The sequence below is a fragment of the Macrotis lagotis genome, chromosome 1 (assembly GCF_037893015.1).
Source record: "Macrotis lagotis isolate mMagLag1 chromosome 1, bilby.v1.9.chrom.fasta, whole genome shotgun sequence".
Classification (NCBI taxonomy): Eukaryota; Metazoa; Chordata; class Mammalia; order Peramelemorphia; family Peramelidae; genus Macrotis; species Macrotis lagotis.
The window spans coordinates 241074141-241096452 of NC_133658.1; the positions used below are offsets into that span (position 1 = coordinate 241074141).

The window sequence follows — 22312 nt, forward strand, 5'->3', positions numbered from 1 at the left end:
ACCTGATAACTTATTGTCTGATCTTGCTATCTCTCATACTTTATGTTTCTTCCTTAAGGATATGATTTCTCTCTCATCACATTCAATTTGGATCAATGTATACCTTGGAAACAATGTAAAGACTGGCAAATTGCCTTCTGTGGGGGTGGGGGGAGGGAAGTAAGATTGGGGGAAAAATTGTAAAACTCAAAATAAATAAAATTTTTATAATTCAAAAAAAATAAATAAAATAAAGTGGTTCTTCAGTGTCTAATCAGAAAAAAGATTCCCTATTGGACTTCAGAAAAGTCTGGAAAGACTTATATGAACTGATGCTGAGTGAGGTGAGAAGAATAGAAGAACACTGTATACATTAACAGCAACATTATATGATGATCAATCAACTAAGATAGATTTAGCTCTCCTCAATAGTACAACAATCAAAGACAATTCTAAAGGATTTTTGATGTAAAATACCATTCACTCCCAGATAAAGAATTATATAGAACAAAGCATACTATTTTCCATTTTTAAAATTTGTTTTATGTTTAATGGCTTTTTTCTCCTTTTTTTCTGATTCTTCTTTCACAACATGACTAATATGGAAATAGGTTTAATATTGTTATACATGTATAATCTATATCATATTACTCACTGTCAAGGGGAGTGGGGAGGGAAGGGAAGGAGAAAAATGTGGAACTCAAAATCTTACCAAAAAAACTATTAAAAATGATCTTTGCAAGTAGTGGGAAAAATAAATATTTCTATTTTTTGAAAAAGATCTTTCTGTACAAATAAGTCACAAAAGATATTTAGGTAAGAGTTTTTATTAAGAAAATTTTAGGGGTGGCTGGGTGGTGCAGTAGATGGAGCACCAGTCCTGGAGTCAGGAGTACCTGAGTTCAAATCCAGCCTCAGACACTCAATAATTACCTAGTTCTATGGCCTTGGGGAAGCCACTTAACCCCATTTGCCTTGCAAAGAAAAAAAACCTAAAAAAAGAAAAAAAAAGAAAATTTTAACTGACTTATTTTCTAAGTCTGCATTAGCCATTTGACCATCTGTAGATTTTTTTTTTTACTGGGTTGTATTTTATGTTCATAGTCTTTCATATGAATTTATGTCAAGCCAGGTATCCCCTCCTTCCTATACTCATGCAATTGCTTTTTCTCAAATTCAGGACTCATCCATCCATTTTGAATTTCATCTTGCTGGCTTTAGATGTTTCATCTGGAGAGGTTTTTGAGGATAGTTGCTGTCACCCTAGGCCTGAGCTAGCTTTGGGACATCTGAGGGTGGGTAAGTGTGCCCTTAATGGTTCAGCTCTTTAGAAGAGGGCACGGGGACCTGTTGTTAATAAAAGACTTGATGAATGGACTTCTACTGTCCCCCATTCCCTGCTGCCTTGGCCTGTTCAGCAATCAGTCACTAGGCTTCCATCTCAGAGCTCCTCTAGGGAGAATGACTGAATGGACCATGTTTTCCATCCCTTCTGGACTAACCTGCACATCCAGCTCCAGCTTGATCTTGATGGAGTTGTATTCTTCTGAATCCTGAATCCTCTGCTGGTTTAACTGCTTCTCATAATCCTCCACCCTCTTCATGTGGGTCATCAGATACTCCAGCTGAAGTCAAAAGGAGACCACATGAAAGTTTAACAACTGTAACTTCTCCAATAATTCACTACAAGTGACCCTCAAAAAAACCCAAAGAGGATTTATTATTTCACACAATTTTTGCAAGAAATGTTACAAGGATCAGAAGACCCCTCTCCACTATCCTGCAATTTAGAAAGAGGAAGCAGCATCCTGCAGATAGTATCAGATGTGCCATCAGGGCAGCCAGGTTCAAATCCTATTGGCTGATTTCCTAGCTGGACTGTTCTCCCTTCTGAATCTCTTGAGATATCATGAGAAGAATGTATAGTGAATTACACTCTGGGCTTGATAAAGAGCATCATACTGCTCAAGAGACACCAGCTACCCCTGTTCATTCACCCTTAGTCCTTTACCTCTTTGGAATTGTGAATGTGCATCTCTCGCTCCCATTTCTTCTTATTGCTGAGCAATAGCTCTTGTCTCTCCTGCTCAAATGCTTTCTGTAACCAAAAGAGGGAAAGGGTCTTGAGCCTACTTTGAGTTGGGCATAAGCTCCATAATTTGGGAAATAATCTATATCACTCCTAACAAAGACCAACACTCTCTACACAAAGTACAAGGCCCCTGGCTCTAAGTTGGCAACTTTAAGGTGCTAACTTAGGGAGCAAGAAAACCCAACCTCTGAGAACTAAAGAGAAACCAGCCACTTAGTCCAGGGACCATATCTACACTTAAGGACAAGATGAACCACAAAGACCAGAGGAAAAGGACCTCTCCATCCCTGGTTGGGGTGCCCATTAAGCAAAGGCAGAACTCAATGGATAAACCTAGAGGAGAAACCTAGGAATACACAACTTAGTAGTGAGATTTCACCAGCTTCTAGGCATACTTCCCCAGGGTGAGGGCTATAGGAGGTAAACTGTGTACCCAGGATCTTGGGCTTATTCTTGTTCTTCCACATTCTGGTCAGATTGCTAGCTGCATGATCATGGGCAAGTCACTGAATCACTGCCTGCCTCAGTTTCTCATCTGTAGGATGGGGATAATCATAATACCTACCTTCCAATGTTGCTGCTATTAGTATTATCATTATTAGATTCAATAGAAATACTAAAAGCCTCCTGCCACTTTCCTTCTCTTTTTCTCTGATATATAAGGAAAGCAAATTATATAAAAAGAGCAAAGATCAAGGCACCAAGATGTTTGGGAGGCTGCTCAAGCACATAAAGGTCACATAATCTTCCTCAGAGGAGCCTCCCAAATGGAGAAAGTGTGACCCCTCAACAATGGGACTTTGAAATGATCTCTGCATCCTCTTGCACTGTCTTTGCTACCTCAATCTGATTGAGCTCCTGGCGGAAGGTCTTTATTAAATTCTTGACTTGTTCTTCCATCCTCTCAAGCAGCAGAGTAATGTCATCACCATGTTTCTTCAGATCCTTCACATACTGATCATCTTTTCCTTTTAACTCCTGAAAGAGAAGATGAATGGTGTCAGCCCCAAGGAGAGGTAATACTAAATAGAGTCCAGCTAGCACATCTCTTCAAAAACACCTAAATATTATAACATTTGAATAATAATGAGATTTCAAAAGAGTCAGTCAAGAATTGTGGAAAAGCTTCAGTCAGAGAACATCCATCATCAGAGTATGTGCAATGTAATTTATTGGTCAAATTTTGCTTTATCTGCCCATAGACTGGAGCCATGTAAATAAATACATTCTGTTCATCACCACCTCTCCAAAAAAAACAATAATTTCTCAAATTGAGAAAATTCCTCATGTTCCTACAAAGATATATATTTCTGCATAATATATTTATTGCTGAACTTTTAATGTTAGAACATTAAAACATTAAATAATAATAAAACATTACTAATATGAGAATAAACCTAGTTTAAAATTCATTTGTTCTGGCTTTATCTTCTCATACCATGTAGCCTGCTGAGATGATCTTTTTCATAAAATCAAAAAACTTATTTAATTAAGGAAGAGACATAAGACTTCATGTAGTCCAAAGATTCTTAACCTGGGGGTTCATGAATTTGTGTTTTTAATATTCCTATAATATTATTTCAATATAACTGAATTCCTTTGTAATACTATATATTTCATTTACTACATTTAAAAATAATATTTACAGAAAGGGTCTAGGTGTCACTAATCTGTCAAAAAGCTATGGGCTTTCACACAAAAATGGTTAAGAACCCCACTACTCTAGTCTCCCTAACAGATCTAATCTCTGCTTGAATACCTAATATAACAGGGAGATAACTATTTCCCTCTAATTTTGACATTGTTCTTTCTTGGATTAGGACAAAACCTTATGTATAAATACAGGAAACAATAATTTTAATACAAATCATTGTGATTAGTACTGGAAAATACAAGAAGTTTATATATAAAGACATGGCCTCTGACCTAATGAAATTTTCCATCTGGGAGAGAGAAAAGATTTTTTTTATTAACTATATACAATTACACAAAAAAAATGCTTGAGGGTGTTATCAAATGGGAGTTTCAAGAAAATCTTCATAGAAGAAGAACATTTGATTTGAGGAAGGATAGGGATTTAATGGGCAAATAGAGGAAAAAGGCATTACAAGCATAAGCAGTTGCAAGGGCCAAGGTTTGGAGGGGCATGTTAAGATAATGATTTAAATTGAATTCTGGAGTGACAGAAACAACAAAAGGTCAAAGTGAAACCTTGTCCTAGCCCAAGACAACATAAGAGGTTGGAAAAAGATGTAAGACATGGGGTGGGGGAGCCTTGCCTAGAGCCCATAGGGATGAAGCCCCAATGGTAGGACTAGGCATTGGTGACAGAAACAGCAGTGGCTTTGAAAGCAACTCCGTTGCCTATATTCATTTGTGTCACATAGTCCAAGGGCAGTAATATGACATAATCCTTGACCTTTCAGTCAAGAAGTGGAAACCCTGAGTACTAGATTCACTTCCAATTCCAAAAGATCAATGACCATGAAGAAAAAAATATTGTTTCATGTCTCAAAGAAGGAAGGGCCCTTTTGAGGTAAGGATCAGAGTACTGATCAAGTGAGCAATGACCACACCTCTCCCCCAATCATGTCACCTTGGAAGCCCTGAAAACTACCAAATCCCCAAAGGTAATTCTTAAAGCAGCAGGGAAAAAAAACAAACAAAAACTGAAGCTTGAGGGGGGGCTCATCCCCCTCCCACACCAATAATAGAACCCAAAATAAGATAAAATTCCATCAAGGAAAAAGAGTGGGGGAACAAAAGGAAAATGACAAAAAAAAAGAACCTAATCATAAAAAGCTACTATGGTTAACAGGGAAGAGCAAAACACACACTCATAAGGCAAAGATGAAGCCAAAACTGCTACAAGCAAACCCTCAAAGAAAAAACTGGATAGAGATCCAACAAATTCCTGGAAAAACTAAAAAATTATTTTTAAAAATCAAGAGCATTAGAGAAAAACAATTAGGTAAAGAAATGAAAACAAAGGAAGAAAATTATGAAAAGACAATAGCTTAGTATAAAAGAGGCACAAAATTACAGAAGAAATTAATACTTTAAAATTAAAATTGGTCAAAAGGGGAAAAGCAATACAAAAATTCACTGATGAAAATAATTCCTTAAAAAATAAAATTCAGCAAGTGGCAGCTAATAATTCCATGAGATATTAAGAAACAATAAAACAAAGTCAAGAAAATAAAAAGAAGAAAATGTCAACTATCTCAGTAAAAATAAATGACCAGAAAATAGATCAAAGAGAGATAATTATAGAATTATTAAATTACCTGAAAGTCATAAAAAAACTAGACATAATATTTCAAGAAATTATTGAGGTAAATTGCCATCAGTGGGGAGAGTAAAATAAAAACTAAAAAAAAAATCCATTGATAACCACTTGGAGATTCCAAAATGAAAACTCCTAGGAATATTATAGTCAAATTTCAGAACTGTTAGACCAAAGAGAAAATACTCCAAGTAATCATAAAGACATTATTTAAATATCACAAAATCATAGCCAGGATGATACAAAGTTTAGCTGCTACTACATTAAACTGTCAGAGGGCTTGAAATATGATATTCCAGAAGGAAAAATATTTGAAATTAACATCCAAGAATAATCTACTTAGCAAAACTGAGTACAATCTTTCTTTTTTTTTTAGGTTTTTTTTTTGTTGTTTTTTTTCAAGGCAAACGGAGTTAAGTGGCTTGCCCAAGGCCACACAGCTAGGTAATTATTAAGTGTCTGAGACCAGATTTGAACCCAGGTACTCCTGACTCCAAGGCCGGTGCTTTATCCACTATGCCACCTAGCCACCCCTAGAGTATAATCTTTCAAAGGAAAAAATAGATATTTAATGAAATAGAGGACTTGCAAGCCTTCCTAATGCAAAATACCATAGCTGAAGAGAAAATTTGACTTTTAAATATGACTCAAGAGAAGCATAAAAAAGCAAAAACATTAGGAACTCAATAAAATTCAATTGTTCACTTCTCTATAAGAGAAGATAATACATGAATCTCCTAAGAACTTTGTCATTATCAGGTTAATCAGAAAGATTCTACATAGAAAGAGGATGTGAGGGGGGCAGCTTAGGTGATGCAGTGGACAGAGTACTGACCCTAGAGTCAGGAGGACCTGAATTCAAATTCAGCCTCAGATACTTAATATTTACTAAGTTGGGTGATCTTGGGCAAGTCACTTAACCCCAGTGCCTTCCAAAAAAACAAAGAAAAGAAAGACAGCATGAGAGTGAGTCAATTTATGTTGGGATGATATAAAAAAAATTAGAAAGACTGACAACTGTGATTATGAATGGGATAAATTCACCTATAAAATGGGAACAAATAGCATAATAGATTATAAACCAGAATCCAACAACATGTTGTTTTCAAGAAATACATTTGAAACAGAAAATTACACATATATTTGAAATAAAGGCTGAGGCAGAATCTATAATACTTCATCTGAAATAAAAATGGACAAGAGTGGTAATCATGATCTCAGACAACACAAAAGCCAAAGTAGACCTACTTAAAAAGGTTAAGCAGGGAAACTACATCTTGCAGAATAGAACCATAGACAATGAAGGAAAAAAATTACAAAACATATATGCACTAAATCATATAAGCATCCAAATTCTTAACAGAAAAGTTAAATGAATCATAGGAAGAAATAGATAGTAAAATTATACTACTAAGGACCTCAACTTTCCCATTTCTGAATTAGATAAATCTAATCATAAAATAAATAAGAAGGAAGTCTTAGGACAGAATTTTAGAAAAGTAAGATATGATAGACTTCTGAAGAAAAGTGAATGCAAAGAGAAGGAAATACATCTTTTTCCTAGCTACACATGGCAACTTCACAAAATTGAGCATGTTATTAGGGCATAAAAATTCTACAAACAAATGCAGAAAAGCAGAAATATTAAATAAATTCTTTTCAGACCATAATGCAATAAAAATTATATTTAGTAAAAGGTACAGTAAGCATAGGATTAAAAGTCAATTGGGGGCAGCTAGGTGGCATAGTGGATAAAGCACTGGCCCTGGAGTCAGGAGTACCTGGGTTCAAATCCGGTCTCAGACACTAAATAATTACCTAGCTGTGTGGCCTTGGGCAAGCCACTTAACCCTGTTTGCCTTGCAAAAAAAAAAGTCAATTGGGTGCTTACTTCATTAGCACATATATTAAAATTGGAATGACATGGAGAAGATTAGCATAGCCCCTATGCAAGGATGAAACACAAATAGAATGGCTGAACAAGTTGTAATATGCAATTGTGATAGAATAACTAATGTACTATAAGAAATATGAACAGGATACTTTCAGAAAGGCCTAGAAAGAATTACATGAACTCATGTAAAATGAAGTGAACAGAACTAGGAGAACAGCATACACAAAGACAATAATATTGCACAATGATCAACTGTAAATGACTAACTTATTCTCAGAAATACAAAGATCTAAGACAATTCCAAAAGAATCATGATGAAATATGCTATCCACCTCCAGGGTAGGAACTGATGGAGTCTGAATGAATATCAAAGTTTAGCAGTTTATAGCTTTATTTTTCTTGGGGGTTGGGGTGATCTGTGTTTTCTTTCACTATATGACTAGTATGAAATTATGTTTTGCATGACTGTATAACATATCAAATTGCTCTTCTTAATGAGAGAGAGGGGAAGGAAGGAGGGAGATAATTTTGAAACCAAGATTTTTTTTTAAAATGTAAAATATTGTTTTTACAAGTAATTGGGAAACAAAAAAATGAAATTAAATAATTCTAAAGAATGAGTGGATCAAAGTACAAATAATAGAAATAATCAACAATTTCACTAGGGGCAGCTAGGTGGCGCAGTGGATAGAACACCAGCCCGTGAGTCAAGAGGACCTGAGTTCAAAAGTGACCTCAAAATACTTAATTATTACCTAGCTGTGTGACCTCAGCCAAGTCATTTAACCCCATTGCCTTACAAAAACCAAAATAATAATAATGATAATAATAATAACTTCACTAAAGAGTAACAAAATGAAACTATTTCAAAATTTGCGGGATGTAGACAAAACAATATTGGAGGGGGGATTTATATCTCCAAAATATGTATATCATAAAAGAGAGAAAGAGGATCATCGAATTGCATATATAACTAAAAAAGAAAAAACAAATATGGCTATTATGGTTATATTTTGTATGACTTTTCATATAAAATCTATATCTAATAATTTGACTTTTCAAAGAGGGAATGTGGTAAAGGATTTGAAACTCAAAAAAAGTTAATGATTGTTAAAAATCATTTTATATGTCAATGGAAAATGCTTAATGAAATATATTTTTAAAAGAGTAATAATTTTCCCTTTCCAAGTCAGCACCAGGTCCCACTCTAATCCCACCCCAGTTTTACAATGTTAATTTCTTGCCTGTTGTAAATCACTAATAAGTTTATTCTTCTCCTCTATCAGCATGGCGCACTGCTGTTGTTGCTCATTGAGTAAGTCCCACAGTTCTTGAGGAATCCTCTTCATCCTACTCTCTTTCCACTTTGAAGTGATATCATAAAACTTGTCCTGACTGGTCTTGATTTCATTCTCCAGCTTCTCCACTCTGCAAACACAAACCATACATTGAAGACACTGGCTAGATATATTGGGAGACTAGTTGGAATTGTTTGAACTTGTTGAATCAGTAAAGAACAGCTAAAATCTTCCTAATTCCAATATCAGTCCTCTATCCACTATACCATGCTACCCCTTGGGAAAATACATAACATGTACCTAATAAATACCTTTTAAACTTGTTTTCTTCTAAAAATATGAAGTTACTTCCAGACCTACTCATAATTCCTAAAAAATTAACATCAGGCAGGAATTGGGAGATTAATATATTTTATTTTATTTTTTTAAAGGTTTATGCAGGGCAATGGGGTTAAGTGGCTTGCCCAAGGCCACACAGCTAGGTAATTATTAAGTGTCTGAGGCTGGATTTGAACTCAGGTACTCCTGACTCCAGGGCCAGTGCTCTATCCACTGCGCCACCTAGCCGCCCCTGATTAATATATTTTAAAGAATTGAGTGACCTGGAAAAAAGAGAAATATATCGTGCCCACAAGGTCCCAGGACAGTGGAGTTCCTTACCTCTGACGCTTTGCTTCATCTTCATCTACCCTCCTGTGAGTCTCTCTAATATCGGCAGCAACTTGAACATTGGTCACCAGCTCAGTGCCACAGAGCAACAGCTTAGACAACCTCTGGAAATAGAAAATAGAAGTGATACAATCACAATACAATTTACATGCAAGCCACAGATGCTTCAAGAGGACATATTTCAGTTTGAATTACTAAGAAAAGATGCTATCCCAAAATGGAATGAGCTACTCTCAAAAGTAAGAAAGTCCCTTTCCTCCAATCTCTATAATGAATATCTGCCAGCTGTCTGAGGAGGACTGGATACTTCTGGTAGGAGCTGGCTTAGAAAATCTTCAAGGATTTTCTCAGCTCTGACAATTTTGTGGTTCGAGATTCATATGAGAATGGGAAAAATTCCTTCTCCATTTCCTCAAAAGATGAAGGACAACTGTCAGGCTTTTATGATTAATCTTTACTTAGTAGAAGCAGCAGGATATAGTGGATAGAGAGCCATCCTTAAAAACTCAGAAGAGCTAGGTTCAAGAATTGCCATTGACACATACTATCTAAGTGACCTTGGGTAAGTCAATGCTTTAGGCAACTCTCTAAACAGTAGTATGATTCAAATAAGTTAACAACTCTGCCCTAATGAGTGTTTTAAGTATAGAAAAAGATATAACAAAAAGGAGTTTAATATTTCATGTATTTAATACTAAAATAAGAAAAATAAAAAAGCACACAAAACTAGATTGTTATATTACTCCCAGTAAGCAAATGTATCTTTATGAAGCAAAAGCAGCCATGTGACCACAGCAACTAATGTTGGAACACATGCAGAACTAAAACTCATTCTACCTATTCCTACTTTTTTTTTCCTTCTATTTTCATGGTTTCCAAAATGGATGATAAGACAACCCTTGAAATCTATATTTCTATTGGTTCCTCAGCTTCCTGCTGGTTTCACCATCCAGGGAATACCAGTTTATAATCTCGGGGGGGGGGGGGGGGGGGGTTGGCCATAAAACAAAGCAGAAATAAATGACAGCCTGTTTACCCCCAGTTGTTTGGCACTTTTTTCATTGGAATAACAAAAAAGAAGGGATTAAAATGTAGTATTTCATCAAAGGAATAATGAGTTTTAAGAAATGAATAAATACTACAACAAGCATAAACTTTTTTTCATTGAACATTACTATAGGTACCTAGAAAATGCTAAATGAACATTAAAAGAGAGTAAGGAATATAAATTTGGCATTTCCACATTGGGTGGCTGCCCAGGCACCTACCTTAGATTAAAAGTGCCATTTTAACAACTGGTTCACCAAACTCAACATAAAATTAGGTACTGGTTCTGCCAAACAGGTGCTAACTGGCTCAATCCCACCACTGTCTCTAAGATATTAAAAGATTACATAAAAGTGCTGATCTGACATGGTAAAGGGTATTTTCTTATCCAGGAGACCTTGTGCCAAAGAAATCACAGATCTAGTCCATATTCCCTTAGTGTAAAGATTTTAAAAGCTTTAGAAAGAGACCAAAGGATCATAGATTTAGAGTTGGGTGGTGTCAGAGATCCCATTGAATGAAAACTCCTTATTTTATAGATAAAAATCAAAGCTATTAAGTGATTTGCCCAGGTTCATATACCCTCTGGTGAGTTAGAGGGAAGACTTGAACTCACATCTCTTAACTCTGAATCCAATATAGTTTTCACTATAGAAAAAAGAAGGAAAGGCAACAACATTATACTTCTAAACTCTTCAATCAAGGAATTCTATAACAAGATTTTTTACCTCCTGACAAACTAGTTTCACAGATATGAAAAAGAAGTAACCTAGCCTTTTATGTACATAGTAGTCATTTATTAAATCTTTGTTAAATTCCATGGTTTTTCTTTTCTTTTTTTTTTATTGGTGAATGTCCTCTCTCACTAAAATGATTTCAACCCCACAGTTCCTAAAACAAGGACCAGGTCAAAGTTAAATGCAAAGCAAAATTAAAAAAAAAAAAAAGCCTCTAGGTACCAACAGCTCACCATTAAGCATTCTTAGGACACTTCCCTACATTGCTAAAAATTTTGTATGATTAGAATTATGAACTAAATGAAAAAGAGCTACCAGTGAAAAGGACCCTATTCTATGGACCACAGACTCAGGCAGGGGGCAATTACCAGTCTTAGATAAATTAGTAATATCAGCATTTGTTTTCAATTCTATTTTACACCTCTCTGACAAACCTTTTATCCCATACTACAACTGGAATATTTTACATCCACCTCTGTCCTCTTCTTGATATGACAGGTTGTCAAGGGAAATCAACTCATCTACATGTATTCTTGACAACATCTTCTGAGGCTTTTCTATAGCAGCTAGGTGGTGCAGTTGATAGACCACTGGACATGGAGTCAGGAGGACAGGAGTTTGAATCCAGTCTCAGACCCTTGACTCTTACAAGCTGTGTGACCCTGGGCAAGTCACTTAATCCTGACTGCCTCACATCCAGGACCATCTCCAGTCATCCTGACCCACATCTGGCTACTGGACCCAGATGGCTTTGGAGGAGGAATTGAGGCTGGTGACTTAGCACAGCACCCCTCACTCAAACCAAATTCATAAGCTTGTCATGGCATCACTTCCCTGACGTTGTGGTTTTCTTCAAAAGGAAAAAAAAATTAGGTTTTTCTAGCAGATTACCCACATTGTCTTCTCTACTCCCAATTTTTAATCTCTCCCTATCTACTGGTTCTTTCCATGCTGCCTACAAACACTCCTATGTCTCTCCCATCCTTAAACCCTCACTCAATCCATCCATCTGTATTATCTGTCTCCTTGTATCTCCCTTCCCTTTTGTAGCTAAATTGCCTTGACAAAGTCATCTACATTTGATGACTTCACTTTCTCTCCTTTCACTGTATTCTAAACTCTCTACAATGAAGCTTCCAAACTCATTCAATAGAAACTGTCCAAGGTGAAGTTGCAGTGTTCTCTAAGTGCCAAATATGTAGGTTTTTCTCAGTCTTCATCCTTTTTGATCTCTTTAAGCACTTAACTACTCCTCAATTTTCTCTGCTGGATTTTCATCTGTATTTCAGTCGCCTAAATCTAGGTATCCTCTCAGACTCTCCTTAGGTCTTTTATTTTCTCTCTATAATCTTTCTCATTTCCTTCAGTTCTTATGGGATTAATTATCATTTATGCACTAGTGACTCTTGAGATCTATATATCCATATCTATATATCAAATACCAGTCTGAGCTCCAATTCTGCATACCAACATCCAAACACACACTCAAAATACTCAAAATAGAACTTAATCCCCTACTCACCTGAATACCTGACAACAATATGTTCTCAAAGGTCTTACACTCTTATTGAGAGATAAGATATACCTACCATTAAAAAGTGAGATGAAAAGCATTATGTAATCCTAAATCAATGATACAAGTGGTAAAGTTCAGAGGAAGGAAAATGAATGGGAAGCTAAAGTTTGAAAAAGGATCCAATATAATGGACAGAATTTGGAAGGACAAAGAAGAAGGAAAAGAACATCCCAGGAAAGCTTGATAAACATGAGCAAAGATTCAGAAATATATGGAAACTGACCATATTTGAGAAACTGGTAGAAAACAAAGAAAGACAAGAAATTGAAGGCAGTATCATGAGGAACCCTGAATATCAGGTTAGAGATTTTGGTCTTATTTGAGGGACAAGAAAAAATTTTAAAAAAAATCTTTTTGAGCATAGGAATAATAAAGAACTGTATTGAGAGATGAAGGAAATTCTTTCACTTAGGAGGCCTCAAACTAGGAAAGTTCTAGTCTAGTATTAAGTGTAGTTCTGTCAGAAGACACAGAAATGGACTAGTTTGTCTACAGAGGACCTTTTCAGTCTTATAGATTTATTTAAAAGAAAAAGAGCTATTAAGACTTGGTGACCTTTACAAAACTATCCTACATTATATGCTTTGCTACCTAGTCCTCACCAGTCTGCTTTCTTCTTTCTGTTTGAAGCTCTTGGACTGGTCTTCCTCACTTTCCTTCTTTCGATCTAGATCATCTCCAAGTGCTTCCCTAGAGTGGAAAAAAATGAAGAGGGAGAAACAAAATCATTATTCTGCAATAACAAAGGATTCTTATTTCAAAGGAGAAACTGAATATTCTACAATCCTTGACAGATGCAAGGAAATGAACTTGCCTTCTAAATTTGGGGTAAATTGAACTTATCTCACATGCTAGTCTTTTCTACTTCCTTTGAAAAAGAACTAGGTTTAAGTCTCCCCTCTGACACTTACTGGGAGAATAATAACTTTATTTCTTCAACTGTAAAATGAGGATAATAATATATCTAGTACCTACTTTACAGGATTGATGTGAAGATGGAGTATGATAAGGTATGTAAATTAGCTACCATTGCCATTATCAAACTGTAACCAAATTAAAAAAAGTATCTCAGGAATGCTAATCTCAGGAATGACATTCCAGAAGACTAAAAAAATCTCAAAGAAGTGAGCAATAAAGGAAAAAAGATGACAAAAGATAATCTTTAGTTGGTCTACTTCATTAATGATGATGATGATGATGATTGATAGCATTTATACAGTGCTTTATTTATGCTTTATTTTATATAATATATATATATATATCTTATTTGATCCTAGAGATAGACATTCTCATAATTTCCATTTTATAATAAGGAAAACTAAGGCTCAAAGAAATTACATGATTTGCCCAGGACATATATTTAGGATTTGAACTCTAGTCTTCCTGACTCCATGTTCAGTATTCTACCTACTGAACTATCTCACTGCACAAATATTCACATTTAAACTCTGTAAGTGAAATGTATTGCTGAATTTCAGAGTTGGATGGAGGAAGGGAGGGGGAAATCTCAGAGATCTTCTAGTTCAGTCCATACCTTAATAAATCCCCTGCATCATCACTGACAAATAACCTTACAAACATTTTATTAAGGACTTCTGATGGGGAAGAAGAGACAGGGATGGGAAGGGACTGTCTCCTGAGGTAGTCCACTTCATTTTACTTTTTGCAAGGAATCTCCTTACCTTTATTGTCTTCTTATACTTTACACCTCTACTACTGGCTACACTTGTCTACCTCCATTTTCCAATTTTCTTTCTTTGCAATGGCAGACAAAAATTAGATAGATAGGCAGATAGATAGATAGATAGATAGATAGATAGATAGATAGATAGATAGATAAAAGAGATAGTTTTGTCGGACACTTGTCCCCAAAGCATCTAAACTAAACATGTCGAAAACAGAACTAAATCTTCTCCCCAAATCCGTCCTTTTACCCAACTTCCCTTTTACTGTCAAGGGCACCACTACCCCTTCAGTCATTCAGGTTCATTATTCATTTCATCTTAAACCTCTTACTCTCCTAGATCCCACATAGCCAAACTGCTGCCAAATCTTACCATAGCTATCCCTACTACATATCTCATATTTATCCCATTCTCTCTACTCACATAGCAACTGTTCTGGTTCTGACCCTCATCACTTCTCACTTGGACTATAATAACATCCTCCTAACTGGGCTCCTTGCCTCAGGTTTTTCTTCACCCAAATTCATCCTCCATTATGTCTGTCAGAGTGAATTTCCTAAAGCATAAGTCTGCCAATGTCACTGTCCTACTCAATAACCTTCAATGACTACCCATTACCCCTCTATCAAAGATAAACTATCATGTCATTTAAATTCCTTTGCAGCCTGGTCCCAATTATCTTTTCAGCCCTCTTAGCTGCCATTTTCCTTTCATGAACTCTATGGTCCCATCAATCTGGTCCACATCCTATTTCCCATCAACAAATCTTTGTATTTGCTCTCCTATATGCAAGGAATACATTCTCTCCAAATTGAGGGCATGTCATCAATTAAGAGAACCACTAAACAATTTATGGCATTTGATTATGATGGAATACTACTGTGCTATAAGAAATAACAAGTAGGATTATTTCAGAAAAACTTAACATGAACTGATGCAAAATGAAATAAGCAGAACCAGGAGAACAATACACAGTAACAGTAATATTGTGCACTGATCAACAATAATATCATGGTCAAAGACAATTCTAAAATGCTTTGTGTTGAAAAATGCTATCCACCTCCAGAGAACAAACTGATGGGACTGAATGCAGATCTAAGTTTTAAATCTTTTATGTTTTCTTTTAAAGTCAGATTACTATGAAAATGTTTTATATGACTGCTCAAGTATCTTACATAAAATTGCTGCCTTTCCATGAATGTCAAAGGGAGGGAAGGAAGAAGAGAATCTGGAACTCAAAATTTGTTAATTGAATGTTAAAAAGTTTTACATATATTTGAAAAAATATTCTAAAAAAGGTATTCTCTTCTTACCTCTGCCTCTTGGAATCCCCAATTTCTTTTCTTTTTTTGGGGGGGAGGGGGTTAGTTTGTTTCTAATCAATTAATTAATTAATTTTCCCAATTTTATGTAAAGGCAATTTTCAGCATTCTTTTTTTTCTCCCCTTGCTAAAATGGCAAGTAATCTGATACAGGTTATAAATGCACAATCATGTTATACATACTTCCAAACTAGTTATGCTGTGAAAAAAGAATCAGAATAAAAGAGGAAAAACACAAGAAGGTAAAAATAAATTTTAAAAAATGAAAAAAAAGTAAGGGGAGGCTAGGTGGCGCAGTGGATAAAGCACCGGCCCTGGAGTCAGGCATACCTGGGTTCAAATCCGGTCTCAGACACTTAATAATTATCTAGCTGTGTGGCCTTGGGCAAGCCACTTAACCCCATTTGCCTTACAAATACCTAAAAAAAATAATAATTAAAAATGAAAAAAGTAAATTAAATTTTTTTAAAATGAAAAAAGTATGCTTTGATCTACATTCAGATTCCATAGTTATTTCTCTAGATGTGGATGGCATTTTCCATCACAAGTCTTTTAGAATTATCTTTGATCACTGTGTTGCTAAGAAAAGCTAAGTGTATCACAGTTGATCAACACAATGTTGCTGTAACTGTGTCCAATGTTCTTCTGGGGTTCTGATCACTCAGCATCAGTTCATTTAAGTCTTTTCAGGTTTTTCTGAAATCCACCTGCTCATTATTTCTTATAGAACAACCACATTCCATAACATTCATATAGTTCAGCTGTTCAGTCAATCCCCAATTGATGGTCATTCCTTCAATGTCAAATTCTTTGCTGCCACAAAAAGCTGTTATGAATATTCTTCTACACGTTGGTATTTTTCCCTTTTTTGTGATTTCTTTGGGATACAGACCTAAGAGTGGTATTGCTAGATCAAAGGGTATATATAGTTTTATTGCCCTTTAGTAGTTCCAAATTGTTCTCCTAAAAGATTGGATCAGTTCACTACTCTACCAAAATTAGTGTCCTAGTTTCCCCATATCTCCTCCAACATTTATCATTTCCCTTCTCTGTTATATTGACCAATCTGAGAGATGTCAGGTGCTACCTCAGAGTTGTTTTGATTTGCACTTCTCTAATTAATAGTGATTCAGAGCATTTTTTCATGATGATATATAGCTTTAATGTCTTCATCTGGAAAGTACCTGTTCATAGCTTTGACCATTTAACAATTGGGAAATGACTTGTACACATATAAATTTGAATCAATTCTCTATATATTTTAGAAATGAAGCCTTTATCAGGAACACTGGTTGTAACAACTGTCTCTCAGTTTTCTGCTTTCCTTCTAATCTTAGCTGCATTGGTTTTATTTATGGAAAACTTTTTAACTTAATACAATAGAAATTATCCATTTTGCATTTCATAATATTCTTCTCCTCTCCAAAAATCAATAGATATTCCTTTCAAAATTTAGTTCAAACATAGTTTCTACATGAGCCCTTTCTCTGTGGCCCCCACCAAATCATCTTGTTATCTAGGTTATAATCATCCACCTAAGCACCTTTTTCTTTTCTGCATTATAATACAAGCTCTTTAAGTAAGGAATGACTTCACTTTTGTCTCTTCATTTATCTCCAGGTTCTAGCAGTGTCTGACCCATAATTCTCAACAAATGCTTGCTGGTTGATTGCTTGATTCCCAAAGGCCACAAGCAAAGGTAAATAATGAAAAAGTTGAGATTTGAGCCCAAGTCATCTAACCTTAAATTGGTCACTCTTTTTATTTAATCATACACCTTCCTGGGGATGTGGTTCATCTGATCCTGGTCACTTGAACTCAATGAAAGTAGGAAAATGCTCTCAAAATCTTAATATTAACCTTGAATTTCAAATGCTTATTAATTCTTTTATTATTTGTTTCCTAGTCCAAAAGTCATTCTCCTTAATCAAAAATCTGGCAAAAGATGGCATAGTAGATAGAGCACATACCTTAAGAGTCAGGAGGACCTAAGTTCAAGTTTGACCTAAGATACTGACTAACTGTGTGATCCTGGGCAAGTCATTTAACATTGCTTGCACCCCACACACATACACACGCAAAAAAAGACAGCAACTAAGGGGAGGGAAGAAAGGATGGTAGTAAAATAGGGAACTACAAAGTTTACAAAAAGATCAAAATTGAAAGCTATATTTGGGACTTCTGCCCAAGATAGCAGAGAGAAGACGGGCACAGTACTAAAGTCTCCTGATCTTTCCCCATCTATGATATGAAACAAACCTCTTAAGAGAAATCTGACCCACAAAACCCAGAAATAAAAGCCAGGAGAAAGAACATCTACCTTGGGATTTTTCTTGCACAGGGTGCAAGTCCAGGCTGGTGAGTCTGGACACAGAAGGCGGATCAGCCCTGGATCAGACAGATTAGCAGCTGAATTGCAGCCAGGGAAACTAAGGGCCCGAGGGCTGGACCTGCTTAATCAGCGGCAGGGCTAGACCATGGGGACTTGAGTCAACTAGGGAGCAGAGGCACTGGTGTCAGGGCTCACCCTCTAGAGGTTGCCAACAGGGCTGGGGGGAAGAGTTAAAGTGCAGGAGAGCTTTGGACACCATCCTTGGGCTTCTCGGTCTGAGGAACTATGAGTCCACACCTCCATTGCAGCTGAGGCCTCTTCCCAGAACAAACAATTACAGACTACTTCTGCCTCAGGCACAGGTGTGTGAGCAGAAGAACCAGTCCAGCTGACAATAGGGATAGGGATGACCTCGCCCCAGGGTAAAGCTCACCACTGACTGAAGGCAAAAGGATTCAATAGTTTCTACCCCTCCCTTCAAGCTAAGGGAGAAGGCCTCAATCAAGGTCACAGACACTCCAGAGAAAGCAACCAGCACCTCCTACTAGCCAGCCAGAGAAATTCACTCAGTGAGTAAAGCCTCTAGCAATCCCAACACCAAACTCCCTGTGAGCCAGCCCCTCCCCAACAAAGGTCTTAGCAAAATGGAGAAAGGACCTAGAACCTCTTAAGAGAATATGATCTGGTCTCCAGCACAGAAAGACTTCCTTGAAGAAATAAGGAAGGAGTTTAAAATCAACTGGAAAATTTGGGAGAGATAATTAATACCTTGCAACAAGAAAACAAATCCTTAGAAAATACAATTGGTCAAATACAAAATGAGACTAAATCTCTCAGATCCTCAATTGGACAAATAAAAAATGAGAATAATTCTCTTGGATCCTCAATTGGGCAAATTGAAAGCTCTTTCAAAAGTAGAATTGACCAACTGGAAAAGGAGTTGCAAAATGTTAATGAAGAAAACTCCTCCCTAAAAAAAAAAAAAAGAATGGAATCTGCAGAAAATAATGACTTCATGGGACAGCAAGAGCCTGTTCAACAAAATCAAAAGATAGAAAGAAAAGAAAAGAAAATGTAAAATACCTCATCAGCAAAACCAGTGACCTCAAGAATAAGGTCAAGGAGGGACAACCTGAGAATTATTGGACTTCCTGAAAACATTGAAGAGAAAAAAAAGCCTGGACTTAATATTACAAGATCTAGTTATGGAAAATTGCCCTGATATCATGAACCAGAGGGCAAAGTAGTTATTGAAAAAATACATTGATCCTCTCCAGAAAAAGATCCTAAAATGAAAACACCAAGGAATGTTGTGATCAAATTCCAGAACTATCAGATAAAAGAGAAAATCCTGCAAGCAGCCAGAAAGAAACAATTTAAATATCAAGGAGCCACAGTAAGGATTACACAGGACCTGGCTGCATCAACATTAAGGGATCGAAGGGCCTGGAATGAGATATTTCAAAGAACAAGGGAGCTTGGAATGCAGCCAAGAATCCACTATCCTGCAAAGCTGAGCCTTCTCTTCCAGGGAAAAAGCTGAACATTTAACAAAATGGAAAAATTCCAAAAATTCCTGATGAAAAGACCAGAGCTAAATAGAAAATCTGGACATCAAACAGGAGATTCAAGAGACACATGAAAAGGTTAAGGGGGGGGGGGGCTGCAAAAGAAAAAAAAAACTGCTATCAAATAAGTTGAAACTGACTATATCCCAGCATGGAGGAAAAGATTCTCATAAATCTTGAGATTTGTACCTCTAACAGAGAGATTATACCTAGCCAGAAGTGATGAACATTCATGACCTATCCATGAGACTGCTATCCAATGGGATGTAACTGGCTATAACCCCAATATAAACCCAGACTCTAATAACTCTCAAGAATTTAAACTCTTATTAGATGGAATACACTTAGCTAGAAGTGATAGATACTCAGAATATTCTATGACTCAGATAGAAAGATTTTTAAAACACTACCTCCTTAAAAAGGGGGACAGGAAGGAGATGGGAGGAAGGAGGGGATTGAAGGGGGTAAATCTCATTACACTAAGAGGTACAGAATGCCTATGGTAATAGAGGGGAAGAAGGAGGAGATGAGAAATACCTGAATCATCTTCTCATCAGACTTGGCTTAAAGTCAACTTACACATACTCAGTTAACTTAAAAAACATCTAACCTTTCAAGTAAAAGGGGAAAAGGGAAGGGGGGATGGAGTAAGGAAGAGGGAGGGGAAAAGGGGGAACTTACAAAAGGAATGGAAGGGAAAAGGGAAAAAAAGGGAAGGGGAAAGAAAGGGGAGGGTGTGATATAAGAGGGCAAACACACTGAAGGGAGTGGTATTCAGAAAGAAAATACTGGGGAATACAGATAAGGGGGGAAGGGGAAAATACAAACAGAGGGAAGATAGCAAGGAGGGCAATAAAGAATTAATAATTGTAACTTTGAATGTTAATGGGATGAACTCTCCCTTAAAATATAAGAGAATAGCAGAGTGGATTAAAAACCAGAATCCTACAATATGCTGCTTACAAGAAAGTCATTTGAAGCAGAGAGATATATATAGAGTAAAGGTAAAAGGTTGGAGCAAAATATATTTTGCTTTAGTTGAAGTGAAAAAAAACAGGGGCTAGCAATCCTTATCTCAGACAAAGCAGCTGCAAAAATAGACAGCATTAAAAGAGATAAGGAAAGAGATAAAGGAAACTTTATCCTCCTCAAAGGTACCATAGACAATAAAGTTATTTCAATACTGAATATGTATGCACCCAGTGGAACAGCATCCAAATTCTTAGAGGAGAAGCTCAAAGAACTACAGGAAGACATAGACAGCAAAACTCTAGATAAATCGAATCATAAAAAAAAACAAGAAAGAAGTTAAGGAGATAAATAGATTGTTAGAAAAACTAAATATGGTAGGCTGATGGAGGAAACTGAATGGGGATGAAAAGGAATATACCTTTTTCTCTGCAATACATAGAACTTATACAAAAACTGACCATGTACTAGGACATAAAAACCTAATGATCAACTGCAGAAAGGCAGAAATAATAAACATATCTTTCTCAGATCACAATGCAATAAAAGTCATATGCAATACTGGACCAAGGAGATATAGACCCAGAATAAATTGGAAAATGAATAACCTCATTTTAAAAAATGAGTGGACCAAAAAAACAAATTATAGAAAAAATGAACCATTTTATCCTAGATAATGATAATAATGAAACAACATAACAAAACCTATGGGATTCATTCAAAGTGACTCTCAGGGGATATATTATAGCTCTAAATGCTTACATGAATAAATTGGAGAAAGAGGAAATCAATGAACTAAACATGCAACTAAAAAAATTAAAGAACAAATCAAAAATCCCCAATTAAATACCAAATTAGAAATTCTAAAAATTAAAGCAGAAGTTAATAAAATCAAAAGCAAAAAAACTACTGAATTAATAAATAAAACCAAAAGTTGGTTTTATGAAAAAAACAATAAGATTGATAAACCTCTGGTCAATTTGATTTAAAAAAAAAGAAAAAAGCAAACCAAATTGCTAGTATCATAAATGAAAAAGGTGAATTCACCACCAATGAGGAGGAAATTAAAGTAACAATTTGAAATTATTTTGCCCAACTCTATGCCAATAAATTTGATAATCTAAGTGAAATGGATGAATATTTACAAAAATATAAGTTGCCCAGGTTAAATGAAGAAGAGATTAAATACCTAAGCAACCCTAGCTCAGAATCAACAAGCCATCATTGAACTCCCTAAGAAAATATCTCCAGGGCCTGATGGATTCACAAGTGAATTCTACCAAACATTTAAGGAACAATTGGTTCCAATTCTATACAAACTCTTTGGGAAAATAGGGGAAGATGGAACTCTGCTTAACTCTTTCTATGAAACCAATATGGTGCTGATACCTAAACCAGGAAGAGTTAAAACAGAGAAAGAAAATTATAGACCTATCTCACTAATGAATATAGATGCAAAAATCTTAAATAAAATCTTAGCAAAACGATTACAACAAGTTATCACTGGGAGAATACATTATGATCAAGTAGGATTTATCTCAGGGTTGGTTCAATATTAGGAAAACTGCTAGTATACTCAATTATATCAACAACAAACATATCAGAAATTATATGATCATACCAATAGATGCTGAAAAAGCTTTTGACCAAATACAGCACCCATTCCTACTAAAAACACTAGAGTGTGTAGGAATAAATGGACTGTTCCTTAGAATAATTAGCAATATCTATCTGAAATCATCAACAAGCACTATACTCAATGGGGAGAGGCTAGAGGCATTCCCAATAAGATCAGGGGTGAAACAAGGGTGCCTATTATCACCACTATTATTCAATATTGTATTAGAAATGTTAGCAT

The 22312-nt window shown here is 35.9% G+C and overlaps 1 protein-coding gene and 1 non-coding gene across 4 annotated transcripts in view; one reads left to right on the plus strand and one right to left on the minus strand.

The window, feature by feature from the left end:
• DRC1 (dynein regulatory complex subunit 1) overlaps positions 1–22312 on the minus strand; it is a 60871-nt gene that overhangs the window by 29264 nt on the left and 9295 nt on the right. For all 3 annotated transcript variants that reach the window (XM_074209921.1, XM_074209922.1, XM_074209923.1), the window contains exons 2-7: positions 13181–13268; positions 9210–9322; positions 8496–8679; positions 2912–3049; positions 1991–2077; positions 1482–1604 (exon numbers count right to left, since the gene is read on the minus strand). In XM_074209921.1, coding sequence (XP_074066022.1) covers positions 1482–1604; positions 1991–2077; positions 2912–3049; positions 8496–8679; positions 9210–9322; positions 13181–13268 — 733 coding nt within the window. The remainder of the gene's footprint in view (positions 1–1481; positions 1605–1990; positions 2078–2911; positions 3050–8495; positions 8680–9209; positions 9323–13180; positions 13269–22312) is intronic.
• LOC141510528 (U6 spliceosomal RNA) lies at positions 7241–7346 on the plus strand. The gene has a single exon (XR_012474999.1). It is a non-coding gene; the product is annotated as a U6 spliceosomal RNA (small nuclear RNA).